Source organism: Microtus ochrogaster, chromosome 2, assembly GCF_000317375.1.
Source record: "Microtus ochrogaster isolate Prairie Vole_2 chromosome 2, MicOch1.0, whole genome shotgun sequence".
In the NCBI taxonomy this organism is placed as follows: Eukaryota; Metazoa; Chordata; class Mammalia; order Rodentia; family Cricetidae; genus Microtus; species Microtus ochrogaster.
In genome coordinates this window covers 66041724-66060541 of record NC_022010.1, presented here as the reverse complement: position 1 = coordinate 66060541, position 18818 = coordinate 66041724, and the positions used below count along the sequence as shown (strand labels likewise).

The 18818-nt window shown below is 39.8% G+C and overlaps 1 protein-coding gene and 1 pseudogene across 1 annotated transcript in view; one reads left to right on the top strand and one right to left on the bottom strand.

The window, feature by feature from the left end:
• Positions 1-9900: 9900 nt before the first annotated feature.
• The window catches only part of Zbtb11 (zinc finger and BTB domain containing 11), a 30063-nt gene continuing 21145 nt past the window's right edge, over positions 9901-18818 (bottom strand). Inside the window, exons 7-11 of the mRNA XM_005345069.2 lie at positions 17668-17812; positions 15954-16071; positions 12801-12959; positions 12534-12709; positions 9901-12025 (exon numbers count right to left, since the gene is read on the bottom strand). Of these exons, the coding sequence (XP_005345126.1) occupies positions 11508-12025; positions 12534-12709; positions 12801-12959; positions 15954-16071; positions 17668-17812 (1116 nt within the window). The 3' untranslated portion in view covers positions 9901-11507. The remainder of the gene's footprint in view (positions 12026-12533; positions 12710-12800; positions 12960-15953; positions 16072-17667; positions 17813-18818) is intronic.
• LOC113458343 lies at positions 12419-12482 on the top strand (annotated as a pseudogene).

Below are 18818 nucleotides of genomic sequence, written 5' to 3'. Positions count from 1 at the left end.
TCTTTCTGTGTCTGGGTTACCCCACTCAAAATAATGTTTTCTAGCTCCATCCATTTTCCTGCAAAATTAAAGATGTCAATTTTTTTCTGCTGTGTAGTACTCCATTGTGTAAATGTACCACATTTTCCTTATCCCATTTATTCTTTTGTACATGTATTTGTTGTGGGTGCCTGAAGCCTTAACTCACTATTCTTTATCAATAAAAAATCGGGATGTCAGATATTGGAGTAAGAACCTGAAAGATAAGAGAAGCAGGAGAGCAGCCACCAGTGAGTTCCTACTTCTGTTCCTTCCTCCTTATAGGGCCAAGATCCTCAGCTCTGCCTTCCTATGAGCTCTGTCTCCCATCTGTCTACAGTTCTCCAAAACTCTGTGGTTAGTTTTGGGCAACTAGTGGCTGGTTCTGTCCACTATTGACTCCAAGAAAGCTTTATTTGTCAGAACAATCAAAATATCATTCAAGGTGCCCATGCACATTGCCAATGTGCACATGTCGAAGGTCAGAGGACAGCTTGCAGGAGTCTGTTCTCTCCTTCCACCCTGTGGGTTACAAGTCAATATGGCTTGGCAGCAAGCACCCTTTCCTGCTCTTACTAGTCCCTAGATCCTTGGGGTTTTTATCCTGTGTAGCCCTGGCTGTCCTGGAGTTCACTCTCTAGACCAGGCTGGCCTCAAACTCAGAGATCTACCTGCCTCTGCTTCCCAAGTGCTGCCACCACCCGACTTACCTAAATTATTTTTGTTTTGTTTTTTGTTCCTAGATTCTTAAATGGAACATGTAAAAATGTTCATCTTTTTTATTTTCACATTTATTGTGACTAAACTGAAATTTGCTTCAGCCTCTAAGATGCAGGTTGAGAATTATCTTCTATGACCTTGTGGAAAAATGTTGGACAGTTATTTACAATAAATCTCTTCCCCAATTAGTGGAGAGCATATTTCCTTCTTGAATTCACTTAGTGTGCTTTGGGTAATGCCACTGATCCATGTCAGCAAGTGCATAGTGTCAGTTTGTTCTGTTGCTGTTTAGGTTTTGGTTGGGCTAAGGATTGAACCTTAGTCCTTATGCACCCAAACAGTCCCCAGCTCTACGGTGTTAACTTGTAAAATGGTGGTATCCTGTGATAGATTTCTCCATTAAAGTACAGTAGTTGTGCCCTTGCTGAATTCTTTTTTGTTGCCTTTTGATATTAATTTAAATATACTGAGGTTAAAGATAAACTCACCCCTATTTTTCTAGGGTTTTCATTTTTCAAAGTTTACACAGACTTATTTTGAGTACATTATGCAATTTAATAGGGGTATTAAGGAAAATTGGCTTTCAGGAATGTTCTAAATTACTAAGATAAAACACTTTGTCATGCTGAAATCGCGATTGATTTTAAATTAATGCTTTTGTCAAGAATGAATGTTGAGGGGGCTGGAGAGATGGCTCAGAGGTTAAGAGCATTGCCTGCTCTACCAAAGGTCCTGAGTTCAATTCCCAGCAACCACATGGTGGCTCACAACCATCTGTAATGGGGTCTGGTGCCCTCTTCTGGCCTTCAGGCATACACACAGACAGAATATTGTATACATAATAAATAAATATACATAAATAAATAAATATTTAAAAAAATAATGAATGTTGAGTTCTGCCAAAGGCTTAATTTTCCTTCTCAAAGAAAATGGGACTGGAGAGATAGCTCAGTGGTTAAGAGCACTGGTTTGCTCATTCATGGGAACTGGGTCTGATTCCCAGCACCCATATGGAGCCTCAAAACTGTCTATTACTCCAAGGGGATCTGATGTGCTCTTCTGGCCTGTGCCAGCTTCAGGCATGCATGAGATACAACAGATACACTCGTGCAAAAAAAGGACTCAAGCTAAGAAACTTCTGGTGTAGCAGGGCGTCAAATGTAGGAAGAGAACTATCCTTGGGTTAGGGAAACAGACAACTGAATTAGATAATAAGAGAAAAATGTATCGTCTTTGGGCAGAGACTAGAGACAGCTCAGTTGGGAAAGTGTTTGCCTGGTATGCACAAAGCTCTGGGTTTGATCCGCAGTGCAGCAAGTGCAGCACTGTTAGTAATGCGTACCTGGAATCCCAGAACTTGGGTGGTGGAAGCAGGAGTATTGACAGCTCAGCATTATTTACCCCTGACTAGACAGATGTTAGACCACACTGGGTCACAAGGGTCCATTTTGGTCAGGAGGTGGTTATGGTCACTGTCAAAATTAAGAAAGGGTGGCTGTAGGGAAGAGCTGCTTATTGCAATAAAAACAGATGTTGGAAATGTGGCCCAAGCTCTATGTGTAACATCTCTGATGGAATGTAGCTCTCCATCCTCTGGAGAATCTATCATTAATTAGAAATAGTACTGTTGTTATAGTTTCTTTCCCTGTATAATTCCGTTGTATGTTGTTCAGAATAGAGGTGTCTTTATAAAGTGAATCCGAGCTAGGGTTTACCTGAACAGATTGGAGAACTGTGAGCAATGGCCTTGAGGCACAATCACAATAGCCATCCACCTAATTACCACACACAAAAAACCCGAACTCTGCATTGATGGGGGAAGCTTTGTTAACCAATCATCCTTAAGCGGATGAGGCTGGGACCCAGAGAGAAAACCACGTGCATGGACCAGGTGGTCTCTGTGGTCCTGCTGCAACCGAGTTGAGCCTGGACTTTATGTTCCTGTGGCGTGAGTTTCCCTTTCTAATAAATAAAAATATAATTGTTTATTCTTTAAGCTAGCCTGGTTATTTCATGAACCGAGTTAGCTTTTACACTGCATTTAAAAAATAACAGCTCACCGTCACACGGTGGTCTAGCCATCCTAACAGTGACATTGAACTCCTGAGCTTCCTGCCCCTACCTGCTCAGTGATGTGATCACAGTGCATTGCTTTTATCCAATGGTAGAGACTGCCTGGGAATTGTATGCATACTAGGCAAGCACTCTACTAACTGAACAGCCAGTGTTCTTCTGTGTAGCATGAGTTCTAATTGGCCTTTTTTTTTCTTTTGTAGACCAGGCTGGCTTCGAACTCGTGATTCTCCTGCCTCTACCTCCTTCAGCAAATCCTACCGGCGTGTGCCACCACAGTCGGCTCTAATTGGTCTTAATAAAGAAAAACTTAATAATAAAAACTGGAGCCAGATATGGGGTAAATGCTAAAAGATCAGAGAGACAAAGGAGCAAGCCACAGCCAACTCTCTCTTACCTTGCTAACTCCTCAGCTGAAATATGGGCCGAGCTCTTGTCTCCTCTTGCTTTTCTTCCTCTCTCACCATATCACTCTGTCTGTTTATACAGACCTCCAGACCTCTGTCGTTAACTAGTGGCTAGCTCCATCCTTTGATCTGCAGGCGCACTTTGTTAGAGCAAAAGCAAAACATCACCAAAATTGTATGAATTTCTTGGTTTGTTTTGTTTTTTGAGACAGTGTCTTTATGTAGTCCTGACTGTCTTAAAACTTGCTGGGTAGACTAGGTTGGCCTCCAACTTGCAGAGATTCCCCTGCCTCTGCCTCCTAAATAGTAGGGTTAAGTGTGCCCAGTTTGTGTACAATGTTACATAAGGAAATGTTACATAAGAAAACCTTGGTTTTCTGTTTTTCAGAGATGTGTCCCAGGCTTTCTCTGTATAACCGCTCTAGCTGTTCTGGAATTCAGGCTGGCCTTGAACTCACAAGAGATTCACCTTCCTCTTTCTCCTGAGGACATTTTATTTACAATATCCATTAAACTTACATTATTTATAAAATTAACTACTGAGAAGAATTAAAGGTAGTCCAGATAAATGAAGATATGTTAACAGATTTAGGAAATAAGAAATTTCATTTCCCCAAGCCTGGTGGTATACTCCTTTAATTCTAGTATTCAGGAGGGAGAAGTAGGCAGATATTTGTGAGTTCAAGGACAGCTAGGGAGACAAAAATCCTGCATTGCATCAAAAAAAAAAAAAAAAAGAAAAAGAAAAGAAAGAAAATGGGACTGAAGAGTTACCTCAGTGGTTAAGAGCACTGGCTGCTCTTCCATGGGGCCTGGGTTTGATTCTCAGAACACATGGAGGCTTAAAACTGTCTATAACTCCAAGAGGATCTGATGTGCTTGATATACAACATACATTCAAGCAAAACATTCATACACATAAATAATGAAAATCAAAAAAATTCAGTTTATAGGCTGGATAGATGGCTCAGAGGTTGAAAGCACTGACTGTTCTTCCAGAGGACCTGAGTTCAATTCCCAGCAACTGCATGGCTGACAACTGTCTGTAATGAGATCTGGTGCCCTCTTCTGGCATTCAGGCATATATGCAGGGAGAACACTATATACATAATAAATCTTTTAAAAAATCAACTTAAGCTGGGTCGTGGTGGCGCACACCTTTAATCCCAGCACTCGGGAGGCAGAGGCAGGTGAATCGCCGTGAGTTCAAGGCCAGCTTGGTCTACAAAAGTTAGTTCCAGGACAGGATCCAAAGCTACAGAGAAACCCTGTCTCAAAAAATGAAAAAATTCTGCAATTGTATTTATAGACAAGCATTGTGGTGTTGGACATCAATACCAACACTTGGGAGGCAGAGATGGTGGGGGGAATCTCTAAGTTCAAGGCCAACAGGGTCTATTTGCAGTGAGTTCCAGGCCAGCCAGGGAGAGCTACTAGTGTCTCAAGAACACCACCCCCCCAAAAGCAGAACCTACTCTATCAGATGTCAAAATTACCATAAAACTATGAGTATGTTGATGACCAGAGATGGAAAAAGAACAAAGCTGAATAATAACTTGAGTAAAAGCCTATCCTTGTGTGAGCACCACTATACCTGTGGTAGACACACACATACAAAATTAAAAACTTTGAAGAAACAAGCTGGGTATAATCCCAGCACTTGAGAACTAGGTAGAGGCAGGTGGATCTCAGTGAGTTCAAGGTCACTCTGGTCTCCAGAGTAAGTTCCAGGACATCCAGGGCTACACACAGGCTACACCCTGTCTTGAAAAACACAACAATAACAGAAAAACAGTACTTGGAATCAGCAAGCCCTGGTTGTCCTAGAACTCACAGAGATCTGCCTGCCTCTACCTCTCAGTGAGGGGACTAAAGGTGTGTGCCACTATGCCTGGCTGAGATTATCAAAGTCTTTAAACAAATTGTGAAAAGATGATTTGGGTCATAGAAGACAGTGAACAACAGCACTTCTTCACTCAAAGTGTAAACCAGCGGAAAACATTCACCAACATTAAATGACAGTGAACCTGACCTCACACTGCTAAAGAATTCAAATTGCAGTTGCTCACTAGGAGGTCATATACTGTGGAGTTATTATAAAATAGTTCCTTGAGCAACCCAGCAGATAAGCGGACTGACCAGGAAGGACCAATCTTTGACATGGGGGTAACAGGCTCTCGAAGGTATGACCCTGTGCTACTAAAACAGAATGGTAATTTATAGTGTAATAAGAATATAGAACATTCTCTCCCAGATCAGGAGGCAGAAGAGCAAACAAACAAACCGTAGCCCTTGTTACAGCACTAATTTACTTCTTGGAGGGGGAGCCTTTTCAAGTGTTACAGCTCTGGAGGGAAAGTTTCAGGCTATACCTGTAGCTGTGAAGGGAAGGTATCCTGAATACCTACCTACAGCTGAGAGGAGAAAGGTGTCCTGTCGGGAGATGAGGGTATATCTAGTATATCTACAGCTGAGAGGAGAAAGGTGTCCTGTCGGGAGATGAGGGTATGTCTGGCATATCTACAGCTGAGAATGGAAGGTATCCTGTATATGTATGAGAAGGAAGGTGTCCTGACTGTTGGGAGTCAGGCTAGCCCTGAAACTGGGTTCCTGCGGGGAATAGTCCCCCACAGGATGTGGCAATCCCGCTCCTCTCTCAGAGAGAGCTGTTACAGCTGAGTGCTGCTTCACTCTGCTGAGAGTTTCCCAGCAGATCCGTCTTTTGCTGCTCTGCTCCATTCCCCTAAGGAGATTCTTCAGCCAAAACTCATTCAAGAGATTTATTTGGGAGGGAGGGATCCAAGAGAGTGAATGCCTCTGCCAACTGAACAGCACAGGGTTTATATGACTGCTTAGGGGTGGAGTTTTTCCAGATTATTTGGGTTGGGAATTGGCCAGATTTCAAGCCCCTGATCTTGGACAAGTTCAGAGATTGGTTTATTTCTTTGGCTCTGATTTCAGGATTGGTGTGTTTTCATTGGCTCTGCTTCCAGGACCAGAAGTGTGTTTCTTGGCTCTGACTTCAGGGTCAAGGTGTGTTTCTTTGGTTCTAGTTTCAGGACTAAAGTGTATTTCTTTCACTGGCTCTGGTTTCAGGGTCAGGATCAGTTTCTTTGGCTGGCCATTTTACTTTACAGCCTTAATGACCTAATTATCATCTTCCAAAGGCTACAACTTTTTATTTTCTTTTCATGTATGGGTGTTTTGCATCCATATATGTCTGTGCACCTGATACTCAGAGAAGCCTCAAGAAGACACTAGGTCCTCTGGAACTGATGTTACAGATGGTTGCAAGGTGCCTGGTGCCTTGTGCTTGCATGGAACTGAACCCTGGTCCTTTGCAGCAGGCAGTGGTCTTCACAGCTGAATCATTTCTCCAGCATTAAGGCTACAACTTAAGTGTTGCGTTCCTGATCAAGATTGAGCATCAATGTTTGATAACAGGAAAATAATCAAAATAGAGCAGATCCTGATGGAGAAGAGCTCACATCCCTTGGGAAAAGTCCAACAAAAGTAGCAACAAACTCCAAAACTTGAGAAAATAGACAAAGCAAAAAAATAATGGTACGTTGAAAATATTTTAAGTACCTTCACACATTTCAATAGATTTGTTAATAAATCTATTTTTTAGCATAGTTGAGGGCTAACTTTATATGCACAATAGAAGACCTGTTAAGAAATTCCAAGGTGCTGGGCAGTGGTAGCACACACCTTTAATCCCAGCACTCGAGGCAGAAGCAGGCGGATCTCTGTGACTTCGAGGCCAGCCTGGTCTACAAGAGCTAGTTCCAGGACAGGCTCCAAAGCTACAGAGAAACCCTGTCTCGAAAAACCAAAAAGAAAAAAAATTCCGAAGTTTGATACGTTATTAACAGGACACATGTATGGAGTTTACAACAAGTGTGATGGTAGAGACGGATCAATGGTTAGGAACACTAGCTGTTCTTATAGGGGACCCAAGTTCAGTTCCCAGCACCCACATGGCAGCTCACAATTATCTTTAACTGCATTTCCAGAAGATTCAACACCCTCTTCTGGCCTTCATGGGCATCAGGTAAAAAAGGGGTACATAGATATATACAGGTTAAATCCTCATATACATTATATTAAATAAAACCAAACAGTAAACTCTAGAGAGAAGAATGGCTTCACATTCAGAAGTAACCTGGAGAAATTCTGCAGCCACTGCCCTTTGAAATAAGTAGACAGAGAACACATGTTAAACTGACTCCTTCATACTTGTTATCCCAACACTCAAGAGGCTGAAGCAAAAATGTGAGTGCAAGACCAGCCTGGGCTACAAACACACATGGATGCACAAGTATGTTAGAGGATTTATTTCTACTGACAATAGAAGCATTACTTTGTAGATGGAAGTTTCTGTCCTGCTTGGTCCCCTGCAGCCATTCAATTCCAAAGAAACACACAGGTTTATATTAATTATAAACTGATTGGCCTATTAGCTCAGGCTTATTATTAACTCTTACAAGCTCTTACAATTTAACCCATCATTCTTGTCTGTATTAGCCATATGGCTTGGTACCTTTTAGCAGTGCAGCATTTTTATCTTGCTTCCTATGCATCTGGGTGGCAACTGCTTCTGGCCTTTCCTTTCCAGAATTCTTAATCTGGTGGCCTCGCCTATATTTCCTGCCTGGTTAATCAGTGTTTTATTAAACCAATATGAGTGACAAATCTTTACAGTGTACAAAAGCATTATCCTACAGCATTACTTCACTAATATCAGTGATCCAAATCACTGTAATAGCAGCAGTAACAGAAAGGCTGGGGTGTGGGGCTCAGCTGATAGAACTGCTTAGGATGTATGAGGAACTGGCTTTGATCCCCAGCGCCACATAAACTGGGTACACTGTGGTCCATGTCTGTAATCCCAATACTAGTGATGTGGAGACTAGACCATCAGAAATTCAAGCTTATGCTTAACTACATGTTGAGTTCGAGACCACTCTGGGCTACAGGAGACCCAGTCTCAAAAAGAAAAACTAAAGGTATCTCTTCAAACACTCAGATTTGGTCAGGAGACAATTCATCTGACAATAAAACAATGTATGCTTCTAAACAGAATCACTACAGGTAGAATACACTCTTCCATAATGTATCATTACATACAGGCTCAACACCAGTTTGCCTGGTCTGTCAGTGGATACTACCTTGGGACACCTGTATCAACAACAACAACAAAAAAACATGAACCAAAAAAAAAAAAACAAAAAGCAGAGTGATGGTTTTAGTGCTTAAGAGCACTTTGGGAAGGCTGGGCAGTGGTGGTGCACGCCTTTAATCTCAGCACTTGGGAGGCAGAGGCAGGCAGATCTCTGTGAGTTCAAGGCCAGCCTGAGCTACAAGACCTAGTTCCAGGACAGGCTCCAAGGCTACAGAGAAACCCTGTCTTGAAAAACCAAAAGAGCACTTTGGCAGTGTGTTCCCAGAACCCATTTTGGACAGATGGACAGATAGCCACCTACAACATCTTCTGGCTCCCAAAGGCACATACACACACATTAAAAATAAGCAAATCCACAAAGATCACAAAGCACTGCTGAAGTTTTAGAAGCTCCTTAATTTTTCTGTGCAATTTTTAAGATCCTTTTTTATTATTTTTTCGAGACAGGGTTTCTCTGTAGCTTTTGGAGCCTATCCTGGAACTAGCTCTTGTAGAACAGCTTTTGAACTCACAGAGATCCACCTGCCTCTGCCTCCAAAGTGCTGGGATTAAAGGTGTGTGCCAAAACCACCCAGCTTTTATTATTTTTATTTATGTATATGTGTCTATATGGGTTTGTGCATGGGCATTCATGTTCCCAAGCCCCAGGAGACCAGATTGCTCAGATTTCTTGGGAACTGTAGTTACAGGTCAAGAGCTGCCTGACGTAGACAGCTGGTACTCAGGTCCTTCGCATGAGAGTATGAGCGCTTAACTGATGGCTAAGCATCAGCACCTAACCTAATTATAACACATAACCCCTACCCTTCAGTGTGTGTCCTGGAACTTACTTGCTCTGTACACTAGGCTAGCCTCAAAGTCAGAGTAACTCAAAGATGGCTTGGGGTGTGTGTGTAAAATGCTTACTGTTTAAGCAGAAGGACCTGGGTTTGGGTTCCCAGAGCACACATAACATCTGGGCATGCTCATCTGTTGTTATAGGAGTGCTAGAGAGGGGTGAGGCATGAGCATATATGCAAATTCCAGGTCAAGCAGTCTAGTTAAAAACAGCAAGCTCCAGGTTTAGTGACATATTTTCAAGAAAATAAGGTGGAGGGCAAACAAGATGACTCTTTAGTAAAGGCACGTACCACAAAGAGTAATGACTTGAGTTCAATCTTTGGGACCCACATGCTGAGAGGAAGAGAACCCATTCCTACAAGCTGTCCTCAGATCTCCACATGTATGCCTTGGCATGTGTGTGCTCACATACACACAGATACATGCAAACACACACAAATTTAAAAGTATAGGTAAAAAACAAAAAGTAAAGTAGAGAACAATAAAGGAAGGCACCAGATAAGGTTGGCCCCTGGCTTCCACACTTGCACAAATACCTAAGGGCGTGTGCATAGACCACACCTACAAAAATAATTTCCTCACCCTTTACAACAAGGTGTTAAATATATTATCTGATATAGATTGAAATGATGTCAAGGTCAACTCTAAAGCTTTGCTTTTAACAAGATTGAACATCTTTTATTTAAATATTTCTGATATACATTAATGATCTTATACATTTAACTAAATCTAACAACAATGGTGAAAACAGAACATAAACGACAATTTCAAATTTTAATTGCATTGAAATACTTTTTCAGTAACTGATGTAAATGACCAGTGAATAGCCTATATGAAGTTGTAGGCTGTATACAGATTCACTTTTAAGACTGAAAGCCGCATAGCTATTAAAACAACAATAAATTTGCAAATGCACACATTACATATGCAAGAAAATGCATGCAGGGCTATAACATTTACTCCTTAACCTTAAAGCCATTTTTTTTAAAGTAAACTGGATTAAGCATCTTAATATTATATATGTACATCAAGGCACATTCATTTCTTGTGCTTTAGGAATGATTTACATATGATCTGTTTATATCTTAATTTTATATTTTAAGAAAGCTTCTAATATCTAAAAGCTTAATTTTAACAATTATAGCTTGAACAATAGTTTTCTAGAGAGAAATGTGGCCATCTCCCCATAGTTATTTTCAAAATCTGACAACTCAGAAAGGTGAGAAATTAAAAAAAAAAATCAAACACATGAATGAATATAATTTAGTTTTAAGGTAACTTTTCAAAATATGTCCAGCAATTTGATAGTACCATAATCAACTTTTTTTTTGTGTAACACAGTATAATGAGGGCTGAATTGAGAATTTTAAACATTTTGAAATTATCTAACAATTATATAGCATCCATAGTCACTACAGATGAAATTTTTCAACAAATTTAAACAAACATGATACAAAAGCTAAAACATACCAAACATAACTTCTTCGATAACTTGTTCGTTCTTCAGCAAAATAATCAGTTTTGATTTTTTTCCATTTATAGTCCAATGTTATCAAGCAGAAACTTCCCATCAACAGTGTTTAATAACAGTACTCTTTTCTCATGGCCAATTACTTGCCTTGAAGAGATAGTATAGTAAGGCTTTAATAGACATCTCATGCATTTTAATGGTATTGTAAAATTAGCTTTGCATTTGTGAGTCCCCATACAGATAAATAAATTATGCAAACTTGATTACAACACAGAACTCAAGTGCTTCAAGACAGACTAGATTCTCTGACTTAGAAGCAGTTAAAATAAATAGTAAGTCAAGAATCATAGATCTAAAGCATTTTAAAATATAATATACTTATGCATCTTATGGATATGCTTTATATTAGAATTTTTTAAATCCACAAACAACTAGTTACAGAACCTCTGTATTTTGAGAATAGAACCGAAGAAAAGCTAACCGTGCAGCCTCTTACATTCAAAATATGTAATAAAATAATGTCAAAATATGAAACTGCACATCTTTAAATTTTGTATATTTATAAACATTCATACATAGAAGGCATACCATGATCAACTACATCCCATCCAACAGATTTCTGTTTTCGGTTTCTTTACAGAAAGTGGACTTTCCTACAGAACTCACTGGCCAGACAAGTTTAGTAATGTCACCAACAGCCCAGTTTCACATATGAAGTCTACATGGGTAGTGACATAACTGTAAACACACGCTCTGTGAGCTCAAGGGGAGTCGTCTCCTGTGGCTGCAGTACTCACTCTGCTTCCGGCATATGAGCCACTTCTACTTCAACAGTCTGAATGGCTTCTGCAACTTCAGACAGCTTCTGTCCTTGCTGTTGTGCCAACACATAGTTAACCACTTGCATAATACTTTGGTCAGAAAGGGTAGATACTGATGGACACTCTTCAGTAGCTGCAACTGCTTCAAGAACTTCCATAGTTTCTCCTGTCACCACCACAGTCTCAAGTTCTTGAGGTCCAGTGCTTTCTTGCTCTTGCATGTCTGCAGTTAAGATGCTGACAGCATGTTCCACTTGAGTTCCTTGGTTATGAAACTGCAGAGTGTCTTTTTCTAGCATAATTTTGCAAGGCACATAGTCTCTGTGGAATTTAGTCATATGTTTACGAAGTGTTCGAGCATCTATGTAGGCTTCGCTACACACAGGACACACATAGGGCCGTTCACCAGTATGTGTTCGGACATGACGTTTTAGTGATCTGGCATCAGCCCAAGCTACTCCACATGTTAAGCACTCAAAGGGCTTAACTCCTATCAAGAAAGAAAGAGAAAAGAGGGTATAGGGGATAAGGTTCCAAATTCTAATATATATGAAAATAATTTTGCAAATGTTTTTCAAGTATGTCCACAACCATTTCACTTTTATTACTATAATCTTTTAGTTAGCATCAAATAATTCTCAATGGACTAACCAAGATTTTGCACTATAATCTCTCTAAAAGCATTCTCACATAATAGAAGTTACTTATGAAAAACTAAGTTTGCCATGATTTTATTTATCCTTTAACTGCAGTCTTACAATCCTAGGATAAGAGTCTCCAAATAAGTTTCAAACTCAGCATCACTTCAATCTTGAAAGATACGGGCTTAATCTACAAAGAGAGAAGGTAGCTGGTAAAACACTGACAAATGATGATGCTCCATGTGCTCGCTCTGGCAGCACATATATTAAAATTGGAAAGATACAGAGAAGATCAGCATGGCCCCTAAAAAAAAGAATGCTCATTGGCCCTCTTCTAGCAGGATAAATATGCATTACCTTCATGGTTGTTCATGTGTCTCCTATACTCTCTCAGCTGAGTGAATTTTCTTCCACACTGATCACACACCCGTTCCAGGTTTTGCTTTGCTCTTCCTTTCTTCCCATGGGTGGCTTTCTTTACGTGTCTTCTGAATAAAGCTTTCTCATAAAATTCTTTGCCACATATATTACACCTAAAATAGAAAAGGCCCAAATTAGTTTTCTCTAAAGTAATAAGGCCATAATATTTCTCAATGAGTTTAGATATTTCTCAGACTGACTCACCTGTAAGGTTCAGTGACAGAATGGGACTTGACGTGGGAATACCAATCTTTCTTCCAGCTGTAGCACTTGTCACAATATTGGCACCGAAATGGCTTCACACCAAGATGTTTGTTCATATGTTGGCGCAGATCTCTAGCTTCAAAGAAACTTTTTTCACATCTGTAATAAAGTTTAGTTAACAATTGGATCATCTTTAAAACAAGTCTCCAAGAATTCACTATATTAAGTTTTTGAAGCTTCACAAAATTATTCCAAATTTAAAACATCAGAGAGAGAGAGATCTATTTTTTTTGAGAGATCTATTTTTTCAATCTTGCATCAAAGATGCAAGATTTAAATTCTTTTTAGAATACTCAAAATGCTTGAGAAGGAATCATGCAAGGCTCCCAAGTTACCAAAGTGAGTTTATTGTCCACCTTTCCTTATCCCTCTCTTTGAAACCCCTTCATCCCCTTCCTCTTTTGTCCATGTTAGGAAGGTAGGCTTTATCATTGACACTAGGAACGAAGCAATGATTCAGGCCTAATCAGTAACAGTAACAGCATTCCCTTGGTAGCAGCAATCAGCTTAGGGATGCTAAATGACTTAACTTGATCCAATCAGAGTGAAACTCGGGACTTTTACAGGAACTACCAGAAAAGAATCTTGACAATTTGGAAGTTGAGAGGATGAGAAGCTGAAACCACTGCCAGACTTTGTCCATATGGAGCCTGAGAGAAACCAGATACTAATCAATCTGAATCCAACTTAACCAACCACTCAGACCTCCAGACATGACTTTTCATTAAAACCAGTTCGGCTGGGTTTTCATTCACAGATAACAACAAAAAAGTATTGATAAAAACACTGTACCTAAGGCCAGGTGCTAGTGGCACATGCCTTTAGTCCCAGTATTTCAGGGACAAAGGCAGGCAGACCTCTGTGAGTTCAAGGCCAGCCTGGTCTATATAGCAAGTTTCAGGACAGCCAAGGCTATTAAGACTGTGTCTCGGGCTGGAGAGATGGCTCAAAGGTTAAGATCACTGACTGCTCTTCCTGAGTTCAATTCCCAGCAACCACATGGTGGAGATCTGATGCCCTCTTCTGGCCTGCAGGTGTACATGCAAGCAAAACACTGTACGCATAATAAATAATAAAGAAAATATTAAAAAAAAAGACCGTGTCTCATAAAACATAAAACAAAACAGAAAGTCCATCGTATATTTTCTGGTATCATTATTATTACTATTATTTTGGTCATTTGTTTTGAAACAGAGTTTCACTCTGTAAACCAAGTATGTCTCAAACATGCAATTTTCCTGCCTCAGTTCAAGTACCAGGATACAGACATGTGCCACCGTGGCCAACTCTATTTCTACTCTAAAATAAGACTAACTGTAGTAAAACTGGCAAATTCAGCAGGGTAGGAAATGGCGAACATTAATGTCTTAAATCAATTGGCTAACTTTATTGGGGAGTTTAGGAACTTATCAAAAGTATACATTGCATCCGTGTGTGGTAACATATGCCTTTAATTCCAGCATCCTGGAGGCAAGCAGATCTCTTTTGAGTTCCAGGCAAGTCAAGAAGTTACCAAAGGAGTTCCAAGTAAGCCAGAGCTTCACCCAGTAAACCCTGTCCCCAAAAAAGAGTGACTCAGGAAAGCCAGGACTAAATAGAAAGACCCTATCTCAAAAAACAAACAAAAAACAAAAACAAAACCTATAATGGCCAGCAAATGATTAATCAAGAACAATAATTACTATGGCTGGAGAGATGGCTCAGCAGTTAAAACCACTTGCTCTTGCAGAGGACTCAGAGATTTGATCCTCAAAACCCACACAGTGGCTCACAATCATCTGTTAACTCCAGTTCCATGAGATTCAACATCTTCTGGCCTCTTCACAAACTGAGCAGTCATGGCGCATATCCAAACACGAAGGTAAACACTCATACACATACAATAAAAATAAATCTTTACAAAAAGCAATTGCTGCATAACTAAAGTTTTATGGGATTTTAAATTTACCCTAGCTCCGTAGAGCTTAGCAGCAGCCTTGAACACAATAGCCTGCATTCCTAGTACTACAAGGATCTAAAGAACTATGTTTTGTTTTGTTCATGTTTTTAGAGACAGGGTCTTGCTATGTAGTTCGGTTGTCCTAAAACTCACTATGTAGACTAAAGGCTAACCTTGAACTCACAGAGTTTTATCTAAGTCTGCCTCCTGAGTGTTGAGACCAAGGGCATGCATCACTAGGCCTAGTCTAGAACTATGATTACTGGCTAACTCCATGCCTTTTATTTATACTCCAACCCTCCCAAAACTGTATACTTGGAGTAGAGTTGTTTGTTGAGAGCATTTAAAACCAAATACATTAGCCTGTGTTTCTTAGAGGCAAGGAATACATTTTGTAGAAACAAAAATACCAAAAGCATGAGAATGAGATGCTTTGGGGAATAAGAACTTTGAAAATTATCTCTTTCTGGGAAACACAATGCACAGACGTTTAAGACTGAAAACATGTGCAAAGGCCCTGTGCTATCACTGGCTGACTTGAATCTGCACAACCTGTGAGGGAGCACTAGGATGGCTGGCAACTGTCAGTCTCAATGCTGAATTCCAGAATTAGTAATCCTATTTGTACAAAACTATGAACGTATTACAAACTGTGAACTGAAAACATAGTAGTGTTCCTTGCCAGTCATCTGAGAATATGCGAGCGTTTGGTGACCCCAGATGAACCGGAGAGGCCAGGGCACCTGACAGGTGCAGCTGGAGCCTACTCAATGTGACATAAGGTGACTGACTACTTTCCATTTTATGAATTTGACTTCAATTTTGAAGAAGATAATTTTGGAAAGTGAACAGAGAAGAAGAATTGTAAGAAAAGAGAAACAGTTAGTGTTTCAAGGAACCCTACAAAGGAGCCTGGCTGGTGGTACTTTTCCCCTACTGTCTCCACCCCTAGGTAGGACACCTTGGAAAGTCTCTTTCAATCACTTTTACTAAAACTCTTAAAACAAACCAACAGTAAGAGCTAGGTAGACTGATCACTCAGTAAACTGACATTACAGTTAATGTTATCTTTGAATATTTTCTTATAAAAAAAACAATATTCAAAAAAACCCAGGTGAGATAAGTGAAATTAACTTCACATATTAACTACTTACTGAGTACAATGATAGCCTCGAACTTCAGGCTTTGGTTGGTGTTTTTTAAGGTGCTTGCTAAGTCCGGAGCCCCTGTGAAAAGACTTTCCACAAACTGAGCAAAAGTATTTGGATTCTCCTGTGAGAAAATGAAAAGCCATGTTATAAATCTAGTAAGAAGCCCGTTTTAACATAATTTGTTACATTTCAGAAGTTAAAATTTTTTTTTTATTGAAAGAGAAAAAAAGAAATTCCCGCCTACTCCCAGCCTCCCATTTCCCTCCCCCTCCTCCCACTCTTTTCCTCCTCCCCCCACTCCTCTCCCCCTCCCTCTCCAGTCCAAAGAGCAGTCAGGGTTCCCTGCCCTGTGGAAAGTCCAAGGTCCTCCCCACTCCGTCCAGGTCTAGGAAGGTGAACATCCAAACAGGCTAGGCTCCCACAAAGCCAGCACATTAAGTAGGATCAAAACCCAGTGCCATTGTCTTTGGCTTCTCAGCAGCCCCAGAAGTTAAAATTTTACCAAGACTAGAGAACCCAAAAACTGTCATTTTACAAAAACCTGGAAAAAATTGAATTTTCTATTTCCTTTCAAAACTACAGCACTATCAAGATACTCAACATACTGTGATAGTATTCTGTCACGGATACAAATACTTTGCAGGGGAGAGCTGAGTCACAGTATTTAAAACATTCACAGGAGAGAAAGGAGGAAAGAGGCGGTGGGCAGAGTGGTAACAGGAAGTCATTCAAAGGAGGTGTTAGTCTACCCACCAAGCTATTACTGCTCCCTTCATCACTGCCCAGCCTCCTGTGCTTCCCATCCCGTGCAGAATGGAATCCTACAGTTAGTTGTGGCAGCTCGGCTCTCCCTGACACAGACTAACTGTTACTGTTATGAACAGGTTGACAGAAACAAAATTGAGATCAGGAATAGAGTCACTGCCATGACTCTAGAGTTATGGGAGGCATAGTGGTGCACACCTTTAATTCAAGGACTTAAGAGGCTGAGGCAGGAGGATCTCTGAGTTCTAGGCCTGCCTGATCTACAGTTCCAACTCAGGTTCCAGGACAGTAGGATACTAGTACAGGCCACAGTGTAAGAATACTTGCAATGTCTGAATAATTTATGAACTATAATAGTTATTGGGTTAAATCTAAGTTCAGCAGCATCGGCCACCTACACGATTGCTTTACAGAACATCTGAACGTAAGTACATGAGGTTCAGTGACTAAAGCACATGTTGCTAACCCTCCCTTTCAACTTCACTTCCCTTCCTGGAACCCGTATGATGGAGGAAGTTGTCTTCTGACCTCCACACACATGCCAGAGCACCCAACTGCCACACATACATACATACACATTCATGAACACATACAAAATAATTAAGAAAATTTTTAAAAAAAGAGTATTTCTATAAAAATAAAACAATTCAGAAATTGTATTCAAGAAAACTTTAAAATTTTACTGCTAACTAAAAGATTACACACATTAACTTATGAGCATCTTAATATAATTACTTCTACTTGGGGGTGAAGAGAAATTTGAGACAAGGCCCAGCTATGTAGACCAGACTAGCCTGGAACTTTCATGAAGCCCACTGAACTCATCATCCTCCTGCCTCATGGTCCCAAGTGCTGGGAATATAATGTTCTGATATAATTATACTATAACCAAACAACATAATACTAAATTAAAAATATTAAATATAACTATGTCCATAATGTTTACAATTACCTGTGTGAATACTCATATGTTCCTGGAGACTCCGTTTGGTAACAAATGACTTGACACACAGTTCACACTGGAACTGCTTTTGGGACTGATGGAGACTTTGATGTAATTTTAGACCATGCTTATAGATAAAAGTTTTTCCACAGACCTAACACAGAAATATTTAAGACAGCAAAACAAAAAAGATTTTATTTTTGAAGAGTATATAAAAAAATCCCAGTATTAAATAGAAATGTTATAATTAAACTGTGACTTTTATTAAAGTTATCAAAATGACAATGTCAAAGATGAAGCCACAAATACCAAGGATCTTAGCTAGTTGACTCCCTTTCTTATTCAGTACAACTGCCATCTTCCCAAAAGTATACACATAATAGTAGGGAAAAACATTGTGCTATCCTTGCCAGCCTAGCAAAATACACCCCTTAAAGAGGCATGAAAGCCCTTCTCATTTCCCAAGACATCACATAAAACAGTTCCTCTTAAACTCTGGATGAAGAATAGGCTATGTTCAATTTCCCCAATCCATCAGGGAAATCTTATTAAACGTAGCAATGTCAGTAACTCCAAAAGCTTTCACGTTCTTAACTCTGTGTTTATTCCCCATGGTATACACATTTTGAGTAGTGTTACACTAAAGACCAGATGCTAAAACTAACAGTGTTTAAACTTACAAAGAAGCAATTCTTAGAGCTTGACCTCAAAAATAATTGGGATAGTGAAGAAAAACAGCGAGTAACAAGAAAAATAAAACAGCCCATGAGCTGATAAATACTAAATATTGATGAATGGTTCTTATAATGAATTCTATTTTCATGTAGTAAGATGCTTAAACAGACCTGTGGCTAGAGAGATCATAGAGCTGAGAGGAGATCCTTCTACTGCCATATTGTTAAATTAATGTATTTGCTAACTATTCTAAAATAATTATTTTTATTTCTACAATAGATGATCATTACAGAGATCCAAAATAGGTCAAAAGAGAGTAAATGACTGCAGATTTCCCAAGTCCAACTGATATAATTTGGGAAAAAACTCAGAAAGCTGGAGGACTGATTCTGAACACCAAAGGAACATGATGTCTGCTCTAAAATGCTGTCTTGTCCATCTGTCAGGGAAGCTGTACCCGTGAACTGTCAACAGTACAGTTGCCT